Source organism: Arachis hypogaea, chromosome 5, assembly GCF_003086295.3.
Source record: "Arachis hypogaea cultivar Tifrunner chromosome 5, arahy.Tifrunner.gnm2.J5K5, whole genome shotgun sequence".
Taxonomy (NCBI): Eukaryota; Viridiplantae; Streptophyta; class Magnoliopsida; order Fabales; family Fabaceae; genus Arachis; species Arachis hypogaea.
In genome coordinates this window covers 94,063,611-94,086,177 of record NC_092040.1, presented here as the reverse complement: position 1 = coordinate 94,086,177, position 22,567 = coordinate 94,063,611, and the positions used below count along the sequence as shown (strand labels likewise).

Here is a 22,567-nt window from a genome sequence, read left to right as displayed (position 1 = left end):
CCATCTGATTTCGATAATCTTTTCAAGCGACAATGCCTTGGCTTGGTGATGATATGTGCATGAAGGATCTCAAGGCCTACCTGCATGAGCTAGTTCAATGGATGACATGCAGCAAAATCCTAGTCTTGCTAACTCAATGCAGCCTATTATGTACCATCATTGCCTGGATCTGTTTGCAAATCTTCCTGGTGCAGATTTTCCCGTCAGCTGGGGTTTTCTTCTTCACAATTCTCAGCCTAACAATGTAGCCTTCAACACTCAGAGGCTACTTCAGACTGCACAACAACTTGATCATCTTCAGAAGCTACCGTCAGCATCTGTCAACTTGGGAACAGTGATGCAGCCGCAGCAACAGTTGGGTGATATCTCTCAACAATCTAGGCAGAACTTAGGAAGTCAAACTCTTCCACAGAGTCAAGTTCAGGCCCAGATCTTGCATCCCCAGAATCTTGTCCAACAAACAATATTCTTCAACAGCAACAATCATCCATTCAAACCACCAATTCAATCGAAGTGTCCCTCAGAACCCTCCACAGCAGCAGCAACAGCAACAGACAATTATGGGTCAGAATCAGCAACAAACTATGTCCCATCTACTATACCTGACCATGTTCAACAGTTACAGATGTCTGATAATCAGATTCAGCTTCAATTGTTACAAAAGCTTCAAACAGCAACAGCAAACACTCTTAGTACAACAATCTGCGCTGCAGCAGCCTTCTCAACTTGCTCAAATCCAAGATCAGCAGAGGCAACTGTAGATGCAGCACAGAGTTCTCTAGGTTAGTCCCTCCTGGTCAAGTGCTTGAAATTCCTCCGTTACTTCAAATTCACTCCAGAGAGTAATGCGATCACAAATCAAATGACAAAGGCTGGTCGGAGCAATATACATATCTCTCATTTGCCTCAGCAGCCAAAGCCTCAGCAACAATCTGGCTTGCTGCCTGAGATGTCTGGTCAAATGGCACTTCCCCCTACCCCTTCACCAAACCAGCTCTCTGCTGCTGGCAGTGGCATACTGAATGGAGCAGCTGTAGCTGGACAATCTGTAATTACTGATGATGTTCCATCTTGCTCCACCTCACCTTCTACAAATAACTCTGCCAGTGCAGTTCCATTATTGATAAATTCCCAGTTACATAGAAGCTCAATAACTGCTGATGACATGGCTCAATCTACTGCACATTATTGAGTTCAGGTGCTTTAGAAACCATGTCATCAGGTGCAAACATGGTAAAAGATTTACAGCCCAAGTCTGAAGTCAAGCCTTCTTTAAACATCTCCAAAAATCAGAATCAAGGGAGTTTGGTTCATCAGACATACTTGAATGGTGCTGCTGCTCAAACAGATTATTTGGATACATCATCTTCGACAACTTCAGTTTGCCTATCTCAGGTGATGCTCACATGCATCAGAATAACAACCCGATGTCTTACAATCCACAGTCTATGTTGTTTAGAGACAACAGTCAGGATGGGGAAGTTCAGGCAATACTAGGAGTAATGTTCCATATGGCAATAATGTTGATACCAAATGGGAATGCCATTGAATCCAGATCTCTTTACCCAAAGCACAGTGGGATGGGAAGGATATGTCGAATAATTTCTCGTCAGGAGGTATGCTGGAACTACGAAATAACAGAGATGCTCAGCAGGAACTTTCATCTTCAATGTCTCACAAACATTTGGAGTCCCTGATATGACCTTTAATTCTATTGATCAACATAGATGATAGTAGCTTCTTGAATAGGGGTGGATGGCTCCACCACCACCACCACCACCACCGCCATTGCCAGCACCACAGTTTCAGCGTATGAGGACATATACCAGGTATATATTTACTATGTTGCCATTTTGGTCTGTCTAGTCCTCGATGGTGGACATGTGCTTCTTCATGTGCCTGTATAATTAATTATTCTACTCTAAATGAGCTCTATGTAAATTATATCCTTGTAGGTTTATAAACGAGGAGCGTCGGAAGGTCCATAGACATCACTCGGTATTCAGATTATAGGAGCTTAAACATGATCTAGCTCGCAGATTTGGCATAGAGGGCCAGCTGGAGGATCGACACAGGATAGGCTGGAAACTTGTCTATGTAGATCATGAAAATGATGTTCTACTAGTGGGAGACGACCCTTGGAGTAAGTCTATAATTTCTTTATCTTTGCCTATCTTTGAGCATGTTCCTAGCTGGCTAGAAAATGTCAATAACCATTTTGTTGGTCATGTTAGTCTATGAACTGGAAGGTGTTTTTTTAGGATAGATGCATCTCCCTCTGTGTGAAAATATCCAATGTATGATGCATATGATAATTCAGAGGGATATGCTTGCTAACAAATAACTCTACTACCTGATTTTTTATTTTTTTCAAGATGTCAACAACATGAAAATTAGGACAAAGTGCAAGTTATTTTTTTAAAGAAAGGGTTAAAGTGCATTTTGTATTTTCGAGTTATTCCTGAATGCCAGTGACACAATGACAGCTGCACACATGTTTAACTTTATACTGTAATTCCAACATCCCGAATTGTTCTCTTTTAATAGATTAATTGTATGTAACATGATATTTCAGGGAGTTTGTTAATTGTGTACGCTGTATCAAGATTCTTTCTCCCCAAGAAGTACAACAGATGAGCTTGGATGGAGATTTTGCAATGCTAGCCTTCCAAATCAAGCTTGTAGCAGCTCTGATGGTGGGAATACTTGAATGTAGTCAAGTAATGTTAACCATTCTTCCATGGTAACTTAGGTATTTTCTAGGAGACATAACTTATTGTCCCAATGGCGGTTATTATGCCGTTGCGGACTTTTGTGTCCTGCATCAGGACTTAAAAGTGATCTTTTGCAGTTCAGAGGAGTAATTTTGGCGCTGCTGTGTGCATGCAAATTTGAAGAGCCAAACTAAGGTGGAGAACTAACTGCTGCTAATGCTACAACTTAAACCAAGGTGTTAAAACTGGTACCGTATTCACCCTGGAAAGTTTGCTGTGTATGAAGGCACAGATATGTTGTTGTTGTTGTAATATTGAACATAATTGTTCTGGGCACAGTTAGAAATGTTTAATCAATTGTATTGTAGAAAGAAAGGGTTTAAATGTTTAATATTACTCCATAGTTTTGATTGTATAAATTAAATTTATAGGTTTGCTGTCTTTAGAGGACATTCTGACTTTATTTTTCTAATAGAACAACATTAGGCAACTATTTTGCCTAAGATTCTCTATCATTTGGACACCATAGCTTGATAGCCAAGAGGTAGAGAAACTTCATTTTGTTGTAAGCTGAAATGGGTACTTGGAACCGAGTTTAGGAATTGATGGAGCTAATGGAGCTGTATTGGCTGTGCAATAGTTAACCACAAGTGATCATGTTTTCGTTTTTACTTTTCAAAAAGTAAGGTGAGCTACTAAGTTAAAATTATTGATATACACATGGACTGAGCGTTTGGTTTATTCCTGGAAAATAAGTTATGTGCTTGACTTGAGACATCATGTCTTTTTCTCCATCCACTGTTACTCTGATTCAGTCACTGTTGATGAGGACAAACACAAGAACGAACCTTAAAATCAAGACTGAGACTCCAAATCTTTCTTTGAGTGGTCAATTTTAGTCTACAATTTTCCTTAACTAAGTAGTTGATCTCTAAACTTACACATCATGACTTCCTGAGACAAATCAATAGTGATGCCTTTTGCTTGGGGACTGATTTGATCAATAGTGATGCCTTTTGCTTGGGGACTGATTTGTTCTACTGTGCAAGTTTGGACCAACATGGTAATTATGAAAAAATAGTATTAAAGTGACCACTTATGGCTAATTTTTTTTGGGTGGATGTGAGATGGGTGATATTCTTTAATATGGTAATTTTGAGTGTTTTTAAAAAATGTGAAAGGTATATAAATTATTGAATCCAATTGCTGTATTTTAAATATTTTTTTTGAAGTAGATAAAATGGAAGGGTTCAATTTATGTATCTCTCACAAATCAGAGAATTTGATTTTTGTACTCAAAAAATTAAAGAATCCAATTTCTATACTCTGAATTAATCGATGTCACATTGAGAGTAACACTCCAACAATCCATAATCCTAAAAAACACCATTCTCAACCCTAACATAAAAAATATGACCACTGACCACTAAAAAATGAAATTCATTTAGAATTTTACTTTAAAATCAATAGTAATGCCTTTTTTCTTTCGGTCAAATTACACTGTTACACCCTTACAAGTACATAGACTGGGCCACACCGGGTTTAGCTTAATTCAGACCCGACCCGAAAATATAGACCGGATCTAATTTTTAGACCCTAATCCGATTCTAGACCCGATAAAACTTACGTACTTTTGGGCCGGGTGAAAATTAGATAAAAACCGGATTTTTAGCATGTAAAAATCACCTAATCTCCAACCATTATTTCACAATTCACATAGTAAAATTCATTTAAAAAATATAACAAGAACCAATCCTTCTCTAAAATTAAAGCATAACCATAATCAATACTAATATTGTCTAATAATACCAAATATTTAAATCAATACAAATAACATAATATTATGCATTAGTCTAAAGTCTTATACATTTTAAATATAAAACATTAACTTATAATCTTATAATAACTAATAACACAAATATTAAGGTTTACAATATTTAAATTCTATATAAGAATAACTATCATCCATCATTAATAACACAAAATATTAATTGTGTATGATAACCGGACCACCGGGCTGAGTTCGAGTGACTCGAGCTATGGCTTGGGCTTGATCCGAAATAATGACCGAGTCTATTTTTGAGACCAATATCTGACTCTAGACCCAATAAATCACACTAAATTAGTCCCTAAAATGTTCGGAACTGGGTTAGATCTTTAGGCCGAATCGGGCCATATGCACCCCTAGTTGCACACCCTTCCCTTCTGATTCTCTATATCACCTTCCTAATTGTTTTTTTTTTCTTACCGATATTCCTCCAATCTTGCATGAAAAGAACTGAGCTATTGTGAATTGGAGCATCATTTAGTTGTATATGTATTTAGCTAATAAAAGAGTGGATTAACAGGTATGTTAATGTTCATTAACACACATTAGTAAATTATAAAACCAATGATAATTAAATTTTCACTTTCTCTTAGTTTAAAAATCTTCTTCCCTTCGAAATTGGCGGATCAAATTTATATACTATAATTTGTATGTAACATAATAACATGACAACAGAGTGTGGATAATATTACCGAATCAGGTCCCTACAATATCAGGAGCAGCCATTTTTGGATACATGTGGTCCGTCGATTCTCCTGAACATAAAAGACGATGAACGGTTACGATGAAATCTAAAAGGGTATAGGGAGAAACACAAAAGAGTGAGTGAGTGCAGCAAAAGTCCAAATCCAAGCACCAATAACTCAACCACATAGGCGGAGCTTTCAATCAAACAGAAGAAACATCATCGTTTTCATCGACAATCGCCATTCGGCATTCGCTAACCCTTCAAAAAGCAAATCATAGACAGATTCAGTTACAATTAGGATACAAAACACACATAATGGAGAGTAGAATAATGGCTGCGCTCAACTCCGTTACCTCTCCTCATCTGCCTTCTCATTCCCCGGTAACTCATCCGTTACAATTACAGTTACCGTTACCGTTACGCCTAACTGATTTCAGTTTCCGATGTAACTAACCGCGAAACGGTTTTTGATATTTGAATCCACGTAACGCAGGGTCTGTACGCGGTGGAGAACAGCATCAAGAGCTCCCAATGCAGCTTCTCAGCGGGGAGCAAGAAGGTGAGTTTTCCGAGGCAAAGGTGCAGTCACGTGACGAAGACCAGGGCGGCACGTGATGGTGGTGCTGGTGGTGCTCTCGGTGCCACGTGTCAGGCGGAGAAGATCCTGGTGGCGAACAGAGGCGAGATCGCGGTGCGAGTCATCAGAACCGCTCATGAGATGGGAATTCCGTGCGTGGCTGTGTACTCGACCATTGATAAGGACGCGCTTCATGTCAAGCTCGCTGATGATGCTGTTTGCATCGGTGAAGCGCCTAGCAGTCAATCGTGAGTTTCATCTCTCACTCCTCCAACTTGTTTCATGCTTGATTTGATTCTCCCTAATGGAAGAAACTTGTGCCGAAAGAACTTTTAGTTTTTACTTTTTTTCAAATAATTTTATTGTTTGAACTTTGATTTTGCTGCATTTCTGTTGATTTGAAAGTAGATTATAATCTTCGGTTAGCGCTAGTTGTTTGACACTGATTAGTAAGGTCTCAAGTTCGAGTCATTTCTATTGATTTAAAAGTAGATTCTGATCTTAAGTAGAGCACAAGTGTTTTGAGACCAATTAGTAAGGTCTCAAGTTCAAGTAGTTGAGCGAGCTGAAATTAAATTAAATTAGAATCTAATAGATCCTTTATACTTGTAGTTTGGGCGAAAATATACATTATATCATGTTTTTCTTACCTCTATGTAATATGGATAATGATGAATAGTAGGAAACTGAATTGTAATTCATGGTTTTCACATTTGATTTCTGTATATTTGTATTGATTATATATTATTTCGAGAAATCGAGTTTGCACTAAATAGTGGTGCCTCTATGATGTAGTGTCCATGTATTTGTGCAGGTACTTATTGATTCCAAATGTTCTATCTGCTGCTATTAGCCGAAGATGCACAATGTTGCATCCTGGGTATGGTTTCCTTGCTGAAAATGCAGTGTTTGTTGAGATGTGCAGAGAGCATGGAATCAATTTTATTGGGCCAAATGTGAGTACTTGTGGTGTGGATTATGGAGTGTGTAGGATATTTCTCTCTTTCTACTGTTATTTTGGTTGAACTGAAATATTTTGTTTGAGACTTTCAGCCCGACAGTATTCGGGTTATGGGTGACAAATCAACTGCCAGAGATACAATGAAGAAAGCAGGTGTTCCTACGGTTCCGGGAAGTGATGGATTGTTACAGGTATCATACTTTGATTTGGTAAAAGTTTCAGATGCCTTCTATGTTGAAGTTGGAGGCGAATTCTGATTCCATGCATGAATTTAATGAAAAGAAGTATTGTTACAGACCACAGAGGAAGCTATCAGGCTGGCAAATGAGATTGGTTTCCCTGTAATGATCAAGGTATATGAGCTTATTATTCTGGATTTCTAACCTTCTGCTTTATTGTCCCCATTTGAATAGACCTCCAGCTTTCCAGGATGACAGTGACACATTTAAGATGCTTTTAGTCTATATGCGCATGTACATGAGGATATACACAAGGGAGTCTCATTTGACACTTCTTTTTATTGTGATCAATGATCTATAACTGTTGTGGAAATGGAGTGTTAGAATTTAAAATCATCTAGAGCTGCTGGAGAAGATGGAGTGCATAGAATTAATCACATTAACTGACACACATATTTTTGTTTTAGGCAACAGCTGGAGGTGGAGGGCGTGGCATGCGCCTTGCTAAAGAACCTGATGAATTTGTAAAGTTATTACAGGTATATGTGTCAAAAAATATGTTCTTGCTCGAGTTGGTTTATTTTTATACTCTTAACAATCTATATTTCATTAGCCATTACAATAATATCACGTGCAAATGGGCCATTTTGGTGAAAAGTCTATCGTTAAATTGTTTGCAGCAAGCTAAGAGTGAAGCTGCTGCTGCATTTGGTAATGATGGAGTTTATTTGGAAAAGTATGTCCAAAACCCAAGGCACATTGAGTTCCAGGTAATGTTGTCCTTTTATGTCTAAGGGAACTTTGTAACTTAACTAGAGCTTCTAGAAGAAGAACAGTGAGGGAATTAGATTTATTGAGATTGTTGATCTGTTGGAAATTTTCAAGTTGGGATTTCTTGTGTCTTTTGCATATTAGGCTCAGCAATTCTCAATCTCTTGCATCAAACCCAGTTCTCCTTATCCTTGCAAAGGCTCTGAAATGAAATCTGAGCTGTAATATTATTCTGTTTGCTCATATCAATAATGACCTATAACTCCAAGCTCCAAAAGTTCCATAATGCGCAGTCTAAATAATTGGGTGTCTATATTCTAATTTCATTATGCAAAAGAAAATTTATGCACTGGGTTTTGACAAATTAGACAATCTTGTTATTGGTTCAGTAAAATACTTCAGAATCCAGATTTGCAAATTAATTGGTTGAAGTATTTAACTTCTAACTTTTATTCAAACATTTTCAGTTTGAGTCTTCTACCATTTTTAAACATTTGGTTACATGCTTCAATCTATAATATTATGTATTTAAATTATCCAGATTTCCAATTCCAGAACCTGCATTAAATTTGCCCAAAATTTTCTTAATTCACCCCTCTGCTTCCTGACTTTGCAGGTTCTTGCTGATAAATATGGTAATGTAGTTCACTTTGGAGAACGTGATTGCAGCATCCAGGTACTATGAGCCGTAACTAATTTCTCTATTGTATTCTGTCAAATCTTTCTTCTATTTTCTTTTAATTTATAAAAAAGGGCTGTTAACTTGTTTTCAACATATGAAAGCAAAAAAATGTTGGGGCTATATGGCTAGTTTTGTATTTTCATTTTCAATTGTTATATTTTTCGGTGGTATTCACAAAAACAACGCGTTATTATTGTTTCCTATTTTCAAAGCTCTGCTGATAGGCTATTGGATATCTAATAAGGTGTTGCTTGAAAATAATAAATTGATTTAAAAGAATATGAGAAAAATGGAGGAAGAATACAGGAATTGATTTGCTTAGTAGTTTCAATGTTAAATACATTACAGAATGCGATAGAAAGATCCAAATATAGGCTATCTGATTATTTATGTACATACCAGTCATAATCTCTGCTCCAAAAGTCCTACTTAGTCAGTTCTGTTTTGACTTCTCATAGAGGCGTAATCAGAAACTGTTGGAAGAAGCACCTTCTCCTGCATTGACCCCAGAGTTGCGTAAGGCAATGGGTGATGCAGCAGTTGCTGCAGCTGCATCTATAGGTTACATAGGTGTTGGAACAGTTGAGTTCCTCTTGGATGAAAGAGGTTCTTTTTACTTCATGGAGATGAACACTCGTATCCAGGTTGAAGCCAATTTCTAATACACTTGTTCTGATAAATAATTTAGGGTGTTCCAAATTTTTAGCACTTCTGATAGATTCTTGGTATCTTTTTTGGTGACTGGAATTAGGTTGAGCATCCGGTGACAGAAATGATTTCTTCTGTTGATTTGATAGAAGAGCAAATTCGTGTAGCTATGGGGGAAAAACTTCGATACAAACAGGTATGAAGGAGATATTTTTTCTTGTGATTCATAAAAGTCTTGTTCTTATTGTAGTTTTGCCCTACAGGAGGATATTGTGCTCAGAGGACATTCTATTGAATGCCGTATCAATGCAGAGGATGCTTTCAAGGGTTTTAGACCAGGGCCAGGTATCTTGGTTTAACAGTGTAGACATGTGAACAAAGATATAAGATTTTAATACCAGCTTCCTCATTTCATATGTATTATTCGCATACATCGCAACAGCTACATGCACACGACGTGTTTTCAGATCAATTAATTTCTTTCATTTGAAATCGAAATCATGCCTGATCACTATTGAATGTTATCAGTTGCATTTTTATCATTTTTTTTATGTTTTTGATTAAAACTTGTAACAAAACTGAGGAATTTTTGCTGTTCCAACAACAGGTAGAATAACAGCATACTTGCCATCTGGTGGTCCATTTGTTAGAATGGACAGCCATGTTTATCCTGATTATGTGGTTCCTCCAAGCTATGACTCCCTTCTTGGAAAGGTGTGCCACCACGTCCCTTTTATGTATAACTGATATCATCCTTCCTGGAAAGTTGTGCCTTAGTGTGATTTATTTGAAAGCTAGATATTCAAATGGATAAGAGGTAGAATGATCATCAAATTTATCACACGTCATACTCTTTGTTTCTTCAACATGGAGCAAAGTATTCATATTTCAGAGTTGCATGATCTTTATATTTCTAAATGCAAGCTTTTTGATATTATGACATTCCTTGTTTGCTGATTGATGGGCTTCAATGATGAGGAGTTGGACTTAATATGCCCAGCTATCTGATTGATATGTTCATTTTATTTGAAACTACTTTTCATATTTTTTTATTTGTGAACTGTAGCTTATTGTTTGGGCTCCAACAAGAGAAAAGGCAATTGAACGTATGAAAAGGGCACTTGATGACACAATTATCACAGGTAAAAGCACATGCATTGTGATTTATTCAATTGCTTACCAATATTTGGTGCAAGCCAATTGCACACCTGAAGCAAGGAGAGATTGAAAGATAGTCAAAAGCCTCTTTCTGTTGCACATCTTATTGACTCTATTTTTGCGAAGAGAAAAATTGTTATAAACCCTCCATTTACTGTGATTTAATCAACAATTTCATTCTTATTGCAGGGGTTCCTACTACAATTGATTACCATAAACTTATCCTTGACATAGAGGTGCGTGCACTTTATGTATTTCTTTATCACGTAGCCTTTGGAAATGTTTGCTGGTGGCAATTGGTTAGATGAATAATACATAATCTCTGAATGTGTTACAGGATTTCAAAAATGGCAAAGTTGATACTGCTTTTATTCCAAAGCATGAAGAGGAGTTGGCAATGGTGACATTTTAATATATAACTGATCATTTTTACATTCTTAGCAATGGTTTTAAGGATTTTACGTCATACGTCAAACTTTATACTTTTGATGTGTCGAAATTTGTGGAAAGTTACTTCTGAGAGGTTTTTTTTTTTTTTTTAATTTCGTATTTATTTAAGATAACCAAATCACTTGGTTTATGTACTCTTTGCAACTACAGTATAGATGTCAGAAGATGGAAAGAAGTTAGGCAAATAAGGCATATATCAGTTAAGAATAGATTGGCTTGCTGGGAGTTTCAATTTTGTTCTTAATAAAGGGGATTGAGAAGGGTTTGGTGCATAATTTTTCTTTTTTTAAAATACCCTTTCCATATATTTATAAATCATAACGTGTAAAGCCATTTTCTTGTTCCAAAGACTTGAATCCAAGATCTTTTAATAGAAGGGTAAAGTACTTACCCAGAAACAGGTGGATTAATAGGCACTATCGTGCCTATGTAGTACCCATCTGGTAAGACCCACTTAGTATATGAGTTAGTTAACATTAAGAAGAGTTAGTTAAGAGTAGTTAGATCCAATTGGTTAGTACAAGTAGAATTGATGGGGTAGACCTTAGTAGGAAGGTTGTCTGGTCATGTGAATAACCGAGTCTTGGTGGAAGTTGAGAGGTCTCTCAAATATCACCTCTACTTTTGCAATTCATCAATGAAAACTCTGTTATTCAAGTTGATAACCAAAACTTTTATGAGGAAGTTCTTCAATGTTTTGCTCTTTGCCCCGAGTACTATGTAGTAGTTTATGATGAATCCAATTTTTTAATTAATTACTGTCCTCTACATATGCAGCCTCCTGTGAAGATGGTACTGGCCAAAGAATTCGCTGGTGTAAATGCATGATGGATATGATATGACATTTGGGATATCATCAAGAATGGCTGGCCTTGTTTTAATCACTCTCTCCGTGCATTTATGTGAAAATTTCAATGAAATTTTGATAGTTAACTTGGCACTATTGTCTTTGTTCTTGATACATTGTAAAAACCAAACTTTATGTTTGGTTCTATTGCTAATATCAAATACTGGTGCTAGAAAGTGCGAGTACCCGTTTGCAATTCTTCAAGATTCATAGTTGTATTTGACTGATGAAATATTCTAAATTTTTGTTTTCCTAAACTTCTTAAAAAATTATAGGGTAAATTATTTATTTCCCTTGTCATTGTGTGGTTAACACTACTTCTGATTGATATTCAGGTTAGGTTACAATCTTATATGACATTGTATCTTTGTATTTTATAAAATATGATAGTAATTTCTGATATAAATATGATGCCTCTCCTACACTAAGTATATACTTGACAAATTAAGGGGTGTCATATAACCTTAGTAGAGAGAGTCTAATTTACCCGACTTGATATCACAAAAGACAGAATCTAATAATGTGCTCACGTATTATTTCATATCCTAAAAAATTTACAGGTCAAAAAAGATTTTGCCTAGGATACTTTTCTATTTTGCCCTCATACTATAGACATATATATAACTGCAGGAACAAAGGACATCTTCATATGTTCATCATCATCGTCATCACCACCATATTCTCTAAGGTACGCATCCTTCCTCACAATCTAGTTGCTATCTTTATTTACTTTTATTTCATACATATATTATATATGATAATATAAACTTGAAATTGTTTCATGCTACAGCAACACCAGCCAAAGAAACAGGAGGACCAGAGCAGGGAGACGTGGAGCAATCAAGTGGCTTCATCACACCAGGCAAGCACTTCTCTTGGTAATCATCGTTTCTGATGTGTGTCTCACGGCATTCTGCACTACAAAAGGCCCTCTCCCCTCTGCAATGCATAATATGGACCACACATAATTTTTAATAAGTGAGAAAGTCAAATCTTAATTTGCACTCCATAAGGGGGGAATATGCATGTGCCAATTTGGCAGAGAAAAAGGGCAGGCCTTAAATAGGGATACATGAAAAGATTTTATAAATGTCAGAAAAAATTTATATATTAATAACATCATGCAAAAGTTTTATATACTAAATTTGACATAAATGAGCCCTTTGCAGAGTAGGTAAAACCACTGGTGGACATTCCATTATCCTTTTTTATTGCTTTGTTTTTTTTTTTTCTTGGGGGGGGGGGGGGGGGGGACCATACCATGTGAATCTGGAGCACATGGAAGGCAAGTGTTAACCTTAGAAGATTTTTCTTTAATTGGTCCCAACAAGGTTGGAGAAGAAACTAACGGCTATGCTTGATCAATAAATCAACGTCTCACTGAAGATTCTAAGGAAAATGCATACAACAGCATGCGAACACATTGTGTAAAGTGCAACAATGCCATTGGGAGGGTTACATAGTCCTAAAAGCTGCAGCATCTATAGTTTAGGACCGTAATAAAGGAAACATAAACTTCAATTCACAGTTGGGACAACACTATACTTGCAATCACAGGAGTCTAATCCTGAACAAGTGATTGCTTATGATTATGAATTTTCTTAAAGAAGTAAAGGAAAGAAAAATTAAAGCTAAAACATCTAATGGCAATTGGTGAGAGATTTGAAATTTTATTTCAATTATACATGATGACAGAATGGTTATATTGTAAACTTTTGCTATAGTTTGCAACATGTAAATACATGGCATAATCGTAATTCTACATACCAAACCAACAACACCTCTAAATTCCTGATGCTTCCACAAATTCGTGGTTCCATTCAAGTATAATATTAAACGGAAAACTGAGATGTGACACAAGTTAACAATAAAAACAAACTTAAGCAGGAAGAAAACATAATAAAACTCCAGAGATTCAGTAACATTAAGTACCAAAACCATAAACCTGAAATTTCATGGTCAAATACTTGATGAATGGGGAAGTAAAATTAAATTTTAATAAGCAAGAAAATAAAGTTAATCTGATATTAGAACCTGTACATGAAGATGTCGACCCCATGAAGATGCTTGTTGCAGAGATTGCAGGAATTGAGAAAGTAAGAACTCGGAGACACAAAATGGCTTCCAATCTTACTGAAGGTAGAAGCAAAGAAAAGGCCATTGTTTTTGGTATTGATACCCCTAAAGTTAGCAGCAGCCTTAGCAGAGGACACAATATCAGTATTATGAGTGGAAATGGAGTTGTTCTTTGTGATACTCATGGCTGCAACTATGCCTAACCCAACAACCCCTCCTTCTAACATCATCATCCTATTCCTATTCTTTTGTTGTTTGCTCGAGTTGGAATTAGAATTAGAATTCTCCATCTAAAATGTCACTGAAATGTTTTCCAATGATTGCCTTCTCTCTTTCTTTTGTCATGTCTTTCAAAGACATGGAAAAAGAACGTCTAGAGGGAGAAAGGGTAACATTTGGAATTGAAACAAAGTTTCAGAAGCAGGAGCTGGAGAGCTAAGGGGTTAAGAGGGAATATCCTGAAATAAATATGCCATGATTTAGGAAATAATATGATAGATACAACCAGTGTTATTATTATTATAATAGGGTTATAATGGAAAATATATAAAAGATGCTACGTGTCCTTAACTCCTCAACACAGCTTTACATATCACAAAAGATGCCAAAATATCCTGATTGAACATGTTGATCTCAAAATTGTGTGTGAATTACTCATGCTATGCCAGGTCAAAAAAGCTGATCGGTTTTATTCTAGAAACAAATTGGTTAATTTATTGTCTCTGCAAAACTGTAATAACATCACTCATTTTAAACTATGAATTTTTCGTAGCTTTTATTATTATTATTATTATTATTATTATTATTATTATTATTATTATTATTATTCCAAAAAAAATAAAGAAGTACAGAAAAAAACTATTATGCTGACAGACAAATGAAACTTATACTGGTTTATCAAATTGCATTAGGCATTGGCTATATTGAGATTTCTTGTTTCTTCTTTTAGTTATCCTTAGCAAGATGCTACTGAAATCAGATATCGAATTATTCATATTGCAAGCAAATGATTTTTTAGACTTGTTGAGACCATTATGAATTAAACTAAATTATTGGGATTATAGTTCAATATTATGAATAAAAAATTAATTAATTAATTACTTTGGTTTCTTGAAGAACATGTATCATATACTAAAACTTTGACCGTTATTACAGCACGGGAAACCTGAGTATTTGAGCACTTTTTCATATTTGTATAAGTCAGTATTTTGATTTTCATGGACTTGTATATGGTAGAACTGTATGTATACTTTTCATTCATAACAATTAGATGCTTTGTATTTGATTGTTGAAGGCCATAATGAAACAGAAATTAATGATTTATTTCATCTTTTATACATTATTGATGAATTGATTTCTTCCTCTGCACAAGAATCAGGCTTTGTTGGTCTCTTTTAGGCTTTATTTTTTATTATTATTTTTATTGTCAGTGGAACCTGCTTCATCTTCCTTTGACTTTTAAGCCGTTTAGGTATATCATACCAACTAACAAAAATCTACGTCCACAAAAAAAATCAATTACTAAATCATGTATCTGTGTATAAATATATATTGTTTAACTTATTTTTTATATATGTTTTGTATTTTAATTTGCATTATATACTGGTGGGCGTTGGCTAATTTGGTGCTAATCTACATTTTTCGAATTAGGTTTCATGTGTTTTACTTTTGGATAAAATTGGTTAAAAATAAATTTTGTAACGAAGTAAACACAAAAGAGGAAAGCTTCGAAATGTAAAATTATCTAACTCTGCAAGTAACTCTTCTTAATTCTTGAGGTTTTAAGTTCACTGAGAACTCAAGAAATTTGATAAGAGAGAGTGTTCATAAGTGTTTTGCTCTTCCGAAATTAGGGATTAACTGAACAAAATTGTTGAGAATAGATTGGAGACACGATATTGCCGCCATCCTTCTATTCCGAGTTCCTAATGTCCGAGTTTGTCATTCCCAATAGTGGGAGTGTTCCTGCAAGGACTCTAATGCTCAAGTTAGCATGGGTTGCAAGAAGAATTAAGTTAGAGATTATACCTTAGTACACGTATTTGGAATAATACATATATTATGAGGTTGTGATGTCATGAACTCATCTCCTTATGTTCTTTAGAGGCTATAAGTTGTCTTTGAGGTTAAGTTGATTTAAGAGAATGAGTTACTATTCTCATGAATTGTCTGATACTTTGTTGTGGCATCATATGTTCATATGATTCTCTTAGGTCTATATGTAGTTGATATTGTAACCTTCTCTTTAATAGTAAAATGATGGTTACAATGTAGTAATTAAGCTCGTAAAATTGAGTTATTAGGTATTATAATGAGTGATGAGGAATTGGTGTTCTCCTTGTAACATCTTCTTTGGAATTTGAGAAAACACTTAATCATTAAACCGGTTCATTGGAACTTCTCATACTTTTGAACCCGGTTCTTTATATTGGACTTATAGAAATATTCCAGAACAGAGAGAGATTGGTTTTATGTAAGCCATCTTCAATTTTGTGAGCTTCAAGCTTCAGCCACTGTTGGTAATTTAGGTATGAAAGTTGGTAACTTCTCATGACAGAAACAGAAATTTAAGTTGACAGAGAAAAACTGACACGGGAGAGAAAAATAAATGAGTGGGAATAATGTCATTTATTTCTCTCTTACGTTTACAGTTGGTAACTTATTAAAAAAAATTAGTAACTTCACGACAAGAAGAAAAATGAAGTAGAGAGTAGAATCCTCTCACCATTGAATCATCCACACAAAAAAAATGTTCCTAATAACAAACTGAAATTCAGATTATGGAAAACAAGAATGTTTGGTAATGGGATTTTGAGATGTTAAAGTGCATTTTACTATTTGGAGAACAAAGTGACACATCCTTTGATAGTTCAAAGTACACATGCCTATTCAAAGAAAAGCCTAGAATCTTAACATATATATTGGGAAAATGCATGGTGCATTCTCAATCCCTTTTGAAATATTCTAAAGTACAAATTCAATATTACAGAATTTGTTTATATACAAATTTAAGGATTGCAATAATTTTTATCTGCACATTCTTGATATATTCCTTAACTCCGCCTATATTACACTTGCGGTACATAGCCAGTCCCAAGCCCGAATAAAAGAGGGGGGGTTGTATTAGGTCTTCGACAACCAACATAAAAATATAGTCGAATCCCCATGCCATGACATTCTTGATACATTCCTTAAGTTTTCTAAAAAAAGAATAAACAAATTTAATATTGGTGATTTTGACTCATTGTTGTGGTCTTGGAGAGAAGGCTCTTCCAAACATCATCATAGGAGGCATGTTTTCTTCAGCAAATGTCCTAAGTTTATTGAGCTCAGGTAAGACAACTTTCCCAAGATCAGGTCTATCTTTTCTCATCATTTCGGCGCATTTCAAGGCGAGTTTGGTGAAATGCAAGGTGTGGTCCATTGGCCAGTCAGAAATAGCTGGATCAAGCACCTCTTCCAAAGTCCCTTTGGCGATGGCCCTCTTAACATGATGAGCCAAACCCATTGGTGACCTAGCTGTCACAATTTGGAGAAGCATGATCCCGAGTGAGTAAATATCAGACTTGATTCCAAGCATGCCAGTCTGTTGGTACTCAGGGTCAATGTAACAGAATGTTCCGGCTGTTGATGTCAAACGATACTGAGTGACGGCGTCTGCAACCGAAGGAGGGACAAGCCTGGCTAGCCCAACATCACTGATCTTGCTCACGAAATTCCGGTCTAGCAAAATGTTTCCTGGCTTCAAGTCGCGGTGTACAATGGGCTCTGGCTTTGTCTGGTGAAGGAATAGGAGGCCTGTGGCTATCTCTGCAGCAATTTGGAACCTTAGCTGCCAAGGAAGAGCCGGTAACTTCCCTCGTCGGAGGAGGCAATCATCCAAGCTCCCATTAGTCATGTACTCATACACTAAGCAACCATACTCTGGGCATGCTCCGAGGAGGAGAACCATGTTTGGATGCCTTATACAAGTTAACACTTCAACCTACATAAACCATATTGGCAGAAATAAAAGAAAGGTTGAAAATTGTGAGTTTCAATTCACACTTTGTCCAGTTTGGTTCTCACTTTTCTTAGTTTCAAACTATGATTTCATTCGAAGAGGAAAAGATTTTGCCATAATATTAGTTTCCATACCTCTTGATTAAATTGTTCCCTTCCGTGAGTTGCATCTGGCCTCAGAAGTTTTATTGCAACCGGTGTGTGATCTAATTCACCCTTGTATACAGGGCCATAGCCTCCTTCACCGATCTTGAAAGCTGCTGAGAACTTTTGTGTCGCTTCCTCGATTTCCTCAATGGAATACCTTCGGTACATTGCAGTACCAACTCCTAGAGGTTCTAGTCCTCTCTTCATCTGTGGTGCTTCTCGCGGAGATGTTTTCTCTGGACTAATTTTTTTCTGTGCTTCAGACTCTGCCATCTTTTGATCCTTTTCTTTCTCCCCCCCTGGACTAGCCAATGCCGCTCCTTCCGATATTTGTAAGTCTTCCATCTTCCTCTTTTCTTCCTTTTTCCACCGTTGAAGCTCCATTGCCTGTTGCACATATAGCTCAGTGTCTTATAATGTTGCAATTATGTATGTTTTGGACTATAATCAAATTTTTAAAGCACCTTCTCCTTTGCTGTTAGAGCTTCCTTGCGAGCTGAGCTATACATCTCCATTGTCTGCTTCAGTTCTAGCTTTAGCTTCCTTACCTCAGCTTCCATTTCTTCCTAAATTCAACAATATAATAACAATGTTGGTTAACTTGGGGAAACTTAAATTGTCATAGAATATTTCCCAACTAGATTCATTATATGTAATATTCTCGTAGATTCATCCATTTAGATAACTTTTTAAGTAATGTGTTCCACCGTGCAGGGAAATTAAATTCTAAAAGTTATAGTATCGTTTATACGGTGTACTTACGTTCTCTGTTGGTGATGATAGAGAGGTGAATGAGTAGTCATCACACATGAAAGATTTCTGTCCTGATTCTTGGGGGGATCTTGATCTTGATCTGGTTCCATCAAAATAATCATCGGAATACAACGAAGGGAAGAGCCTATCAATACTTGGTTTTGCACTCGCCACAAATGATATGTCACAATCTTCAGGTACATTATTTGGTGCGTAGTTTCTTCTTTTTGTCTCGTATGGTGATCTATAATCATGTTTTTTAAGTAATTAATCTAATTTTTACCATATTTTTTGTGTAAATATATCTATCATTATTATGAATCATGCACAAGAAAAATATAAACATAATACAATGTAGTATGTGATATATTTTAATTTGTAATAACTTACATGGCTTCATCACTGCCGCGATTACGGCGTGCATATGCGTGTTTGTCTGGAAATGATCCGGCTTCAATTGATGCATAGAGTAAACAAATTATGAAATTGTTGTTATCTTAATAAATAAACACTACTTTCATTATTTTTTTTAAATAACATACCTTAAATTCTGGATTCTAAGTCTAGACAAATAAAGTAAAATCTAATTGAACTTAAAAGAGAAAAAAAAGTGATTAGTAATTGGTTACTCAAAATGTTTCATTATATTTCTTTATTCATGTGTCATTGCATAAAAAAGTTAATTCGCATTTTGGAGTCATTTATCATTTATTGATTTTATTCCGAAAAGAAATCATGTATAGGTAGGGCTTGTTTGGGTGAATTTTTAATAGAAGATTTTTTTAATTATCTTTTTATTAAAGATCTTTTAAAACAGTAAAAATAATTTTATATTTAAATATCTAATATAAAAATAATCTTTTATCTATTAATTATGTTTAAATATAATAATATAAAAATATTTTTTTATTTATTTATTATGTAAAAAATAATTTTTAAATAAAATATATTTTTTAAATAAATAAAAATTATAACTTCTAAAAAAATATAAAATCTTTTTAATATTTTTATTTGTATTATTAAAAATTTATCAAATATATTAAAAATAAAAAATTATTAATTTTTTTAAATAATTTAATAACACCCAAACAAGCTTAGTTCATTACCTGGAAGCATTGATATCTCATCAAAATCAAGAGATTGGTATCCACCTGAAACTGCAATTGATAGATAGAAGTAAACACACAAATTATGAAATTTTTGTGACTTACTCCGAAGGTATGGAAATTAAATTTATAATATAATCAAACATAATATTGTTAAAAGTTAAAATAAAAAGTTGAAATGTTAATTAGTTAGTAACCATGTCGTGGGAGTGTGAGGTTGCGTGGTCGCTCAGCACGTTGAGCCAGAGAAGAGTGGATCTTATTCTGCGACGCAGGTTTCGGAGAGAGTAATACGGTCGCAGTTTTAACGGATGAGATCTTTCCTTTGGAGATTATATAGACGGTGCAGAATGACGGTACCGCTTTTGACACCGTGCTTGGAACATCACTCATCCTAAATCTGTTTTCCAAAAATATTTCATTTAAACTCCGATTTCATACGAATAATCTATCTATAATTTTATTTACAGATCTTCTAAGTAATAACTAATAATTAGTTTCTACAGATATACCTAGCAAGACCACTCCTTGATGCTGCCCCAAGTACTAAAAGCTCAATGGAATATGTGGTAACACTTTCTACTAATGCCTTTGATATATCTGTGTCCTCTAACAAAATTTCTTTGAAGTGTACCTGTTGCAATTCATGCATGCATGCCTTATTTATTCTTATTCTGCTTTTAATTATAATTTTTGTAAATTAAAATACTGAAATATTCCTGATTTTATTGTTACATGTATAGAGGAAAGTATATTCTTTTGTTATTAATATTTGTCATTTTTAAAAAAAAAACATTTTAACGTTTATTTTCATTAAATTTTATTTCTAACGTTTTCTATTTATTCAATTTTGTCTCTTTTATTTTTTATTTGTGTCAAAATTATCTCTAAATATTTTCACTTTTATTCTTAACATTTTAGATAAAATTAACGTCTAGAAATAATTTTGACACGAATAGAAAATTTTAGAAACAAAATTAAAAGTTAAAGACTTTTTAAAAGAAATTACAAACATTCATAACAAAAAAAACTTTACTCTTTAAAATTACTTAGATTTGGTGAATAGATATAATGTGAATAACAAATTTATTAACTAATTAAACCCTTAATTTTTATTGGTGAATGATGAAAATGAGGTTGAAGAACTAACATTCTTTCTGTTGCAAAAGACTCGAAAGGACTCAAACAGCTCCTTTGATTCTTTGTCATGTGGTCTATCCGTACCTTCTTTCATCTCATAGCTTCTCACTGCAATCACAACCATTATTCAAGTAGTCAATTATAGTAATAACATTAATTAATTAATTAATTAACGTTGTGTGTATCAAACATCAAGCTCAAGTTATGGGTTATATTTAGCTGAATAATTATAAATCATCATAATCAATTGTCATACCAAAATCATCTTACTGAAAATTAAATTACCATCAAGTAGTGAAAAAAAAATATATTGAAGATTTTCATACCTACCAAATTGTTTTAATTTTAGTTTTCCACAAGGATAAAATCGGAAGAAAAGAAGAAGAAAAAAAACTTATTTTCCAAGCATTAGGGAACTGGAATTATTGGATCTAATTTAACTGTTGCTATGATATGAAAAGTTCCATATGAGAGAAATAATTAAGAAAAAATGGTGATTCGCCTAAAAAATAATAATCACAAACTAACTGTCATTATTTTGACATTGATCAGCCGTGCTATTTTGGCTGAAATTATTTTTGATGTAACAATTACAATTAATAGTTGTTCAAAATTGTTTGCAATATATATATCGAGTTAAAATGTAATTCTCATATTACCTTTTAATTCCGTTTTTACACCATTTTTAAGAAATAATTTTTTATCATCCAGCACATCTGTTCAAATATTTATGACCCAGAAAATCTTGTACTTGAATTATGACACTGTAGTATTCAATAGTTCAATAGCCTCAAAGGCAAAATAAAAAGCCAAACCCCTATATATGCATTTTGCATGCTCAAAAAGGAATAAAAAAATGCATAACCTTAAAAGATAAATGTTTTCATGACCCAAATTAAGTGCAAGTAGTAGATGATATAGATACAAGATGAAAAAAAAAGAGATTTAAATAAAATACTTACATGGTGAACGACTATTATCTGATGATGATCTTTGCTTAACATGGATGAGTAAGAGATCTTGATCCTTTGGAAGAATATTATCCACTGCCCATTTTGCAGCACTTTGGCTTGTCTTATTATTCTCAATTGCCACAGCCACAACACGCTTTCCATGATTCATCATCGTCATAAGGTTTGACATATCTTCAATAATAAATAAAACAATAATAATAATGAATAATAATGAAAAGAATGATTGTGTTGTTGTTGTTTTTAAAAGAATGATTGTGTTGTTGTTTTTTTTTTTCCCCCTACTACTCCGTCTCTCTATGCCTTTTGTCTTGGTGAATGCTCTATTATAAATATTAAGCACTTAATTTGTTAAGGAAGCTACAATATAATAACCAATGTTACTGCATACACACATGGTTAGTGTTGTTGCAACATAGTGCTAACAAATCTTGATAATCTTCTTTCTCTTAACCTAATTAGTTTTCATTTTGTTTTGAGATTTCCATATTTGGTTAACATGCATTATTCACACGAATGTTAACGGTGTAAGATGTATAGTGCTTAATTATTCGGTGATGCTAACACGAAAATAATAATTTAAAGTTATTTTATTTAATTTAATATATATAATGGTATACATATAACATCTAAAATTATATATTTATTATATTTAATATTATGTATTTATTTTAGAAATAATTAATAATATAAAATAAGATAACTTTGAGCTGATTTGGATTGGTTTTTATTGTTTTTTAAATATTTTTGTAATTTTATAACTGATACCACGTATACTATCTTAAGCTACTTTCGGTGAAACACAATTAGGTATTAGGTATACATTCTATATTATGTGATTAATTTAGCCCAAAATTTAATCACCTTTC

At 34.3% G+C, this 22,567-nt stretch overlaps 4 protein-coding genes and 1 pseudogene across 5 annotated transcripts; 2 read left to right on the top strand and 3 right to left on the bottom strand.

Annotated features, from left to right (window-relative positions):
* The first annotated feature begins 23 nt into the window (after window positions 1–23).
* On the top strand, window positions 24–3,226 carry LOC112802002 (auxin response factor 5-like; annotated as a pseudogene).
* Window positions 3,227–5,280: 2,054 nt separating this feature from the next.
* On the top strand, window positions 5,281–11,909 carry LOC112802000 (biotin carboxylase 1, chloroplastic). The gene is made up of 16 exons (XM_025844969.3): window positions 5,281–5,611; window positions 5,724–6,055; window positions 6,622–6,763; window positions 6,861–6,959; window positions 7,065–7,121; window positions 7,415–7,486; window positions 7,628–7,717; window positions 8,335–8,394; window positions 8,859–9,044; window positions 9,152–9,244; window positions 9,312–9,393; window positions 9,656–9,762; window positions 10,115–10,190; window positions 10,396–10,442; window positions 10,544–10,606; window positions 11,434–11,909. Exons 1-16 carry the CDS (start codon window positions 5,546–5,548, stop codon window positions 11,482–11,484), a joined length of 1,623 nt encoding a protein of 540 aa, XP_025700754.1. The 5' UTR covers window positions 5,281–5,545; the 3' UTR covers window positions 11,485–11,909.
* A 109-nt stretch (window positions 11,910–12,018) lies between these two features.
* LOC112802001 (uncharacterized) lies at window positions 12,019–14,326 on the bottom strand. Of its 2 annotated transcripts, none has more exons than XM_025844972.3 (2): window positions 13,544–14,326; window positions 12,019–12,442 (listed from the first exon to the last, which is right to left on the bottom strand). In XM_025844972.3, exons 1-2 carry the CDS (start codon window positions 13,867–13,869, stop codon window positions 12,283–12,285), a joined length of 486 nt encoding a protein of 161 aa, XP_025700757.1. In that variant the 5' UTR covers window positions 13,870–14,326; the 3' UTR covers window positions 12,019–12,282. The 2 variants fall into 2 exon arrangements, with proteins under 2 accessions (XP_025700757.1, XP_025700756.1); XM_025844971.2 differs by having other exon boundaries at window positions 13,538–14,307.
* A 2,172-nt stretch (window positions 14,327–16,498) lies between these two features.
* LOC140184726 (U-box domain-containing protein 34-like) lies at window positions 16,499–18,748 on the bottom strand. Its single transcript, XM_072237467.1, has 4 exons — window positions 18,491–18,748; window positions 18,193–18,294; window positions 17,717–18,115; window positions 16,499–17,564 (listed from the first exon to the last, which is right to left on the bottom strand). The coding sequence occupies exons 1-4, from the start codon at window positions 18,536–18,538 to the stop codon at window positions 16,821–16,823; spliced, it is 1,293 nt and encodes a 430-aa protein (XP_072093568.1). The 5' UTR covers window positions 18,539–18,748; the 3' UTR covers window positions 16,499–16,820.
* LOC112803776 (U-box domain-containing protein 51-like) lies at window positions 18,490–21,852 on the bottom strand. The gene is made up of 6 exons (XM_072196037.1): window positions 21,690–21,852; window positions 20,738–20,835; window positions 20,100–20,221; window positions 19,785–19,987; window positions 18,872–19,638; window positions 18,490–18,725 (listed from the first exon to the last, which is right to left on the bottom strand). Exons 1-5 carry the CDS (start codon window positions 21,850–21,852, stop codon window positions 19,556–19,558), a joined length of 669 nt encoding a protein of 222 aa, XP_072052138.1. The 3' UTR covers window positions 18,490–18,725; window positions 18,872–19,555.
* Window positions 21,853–22,567: the final 715 nt, after the last annotated feature.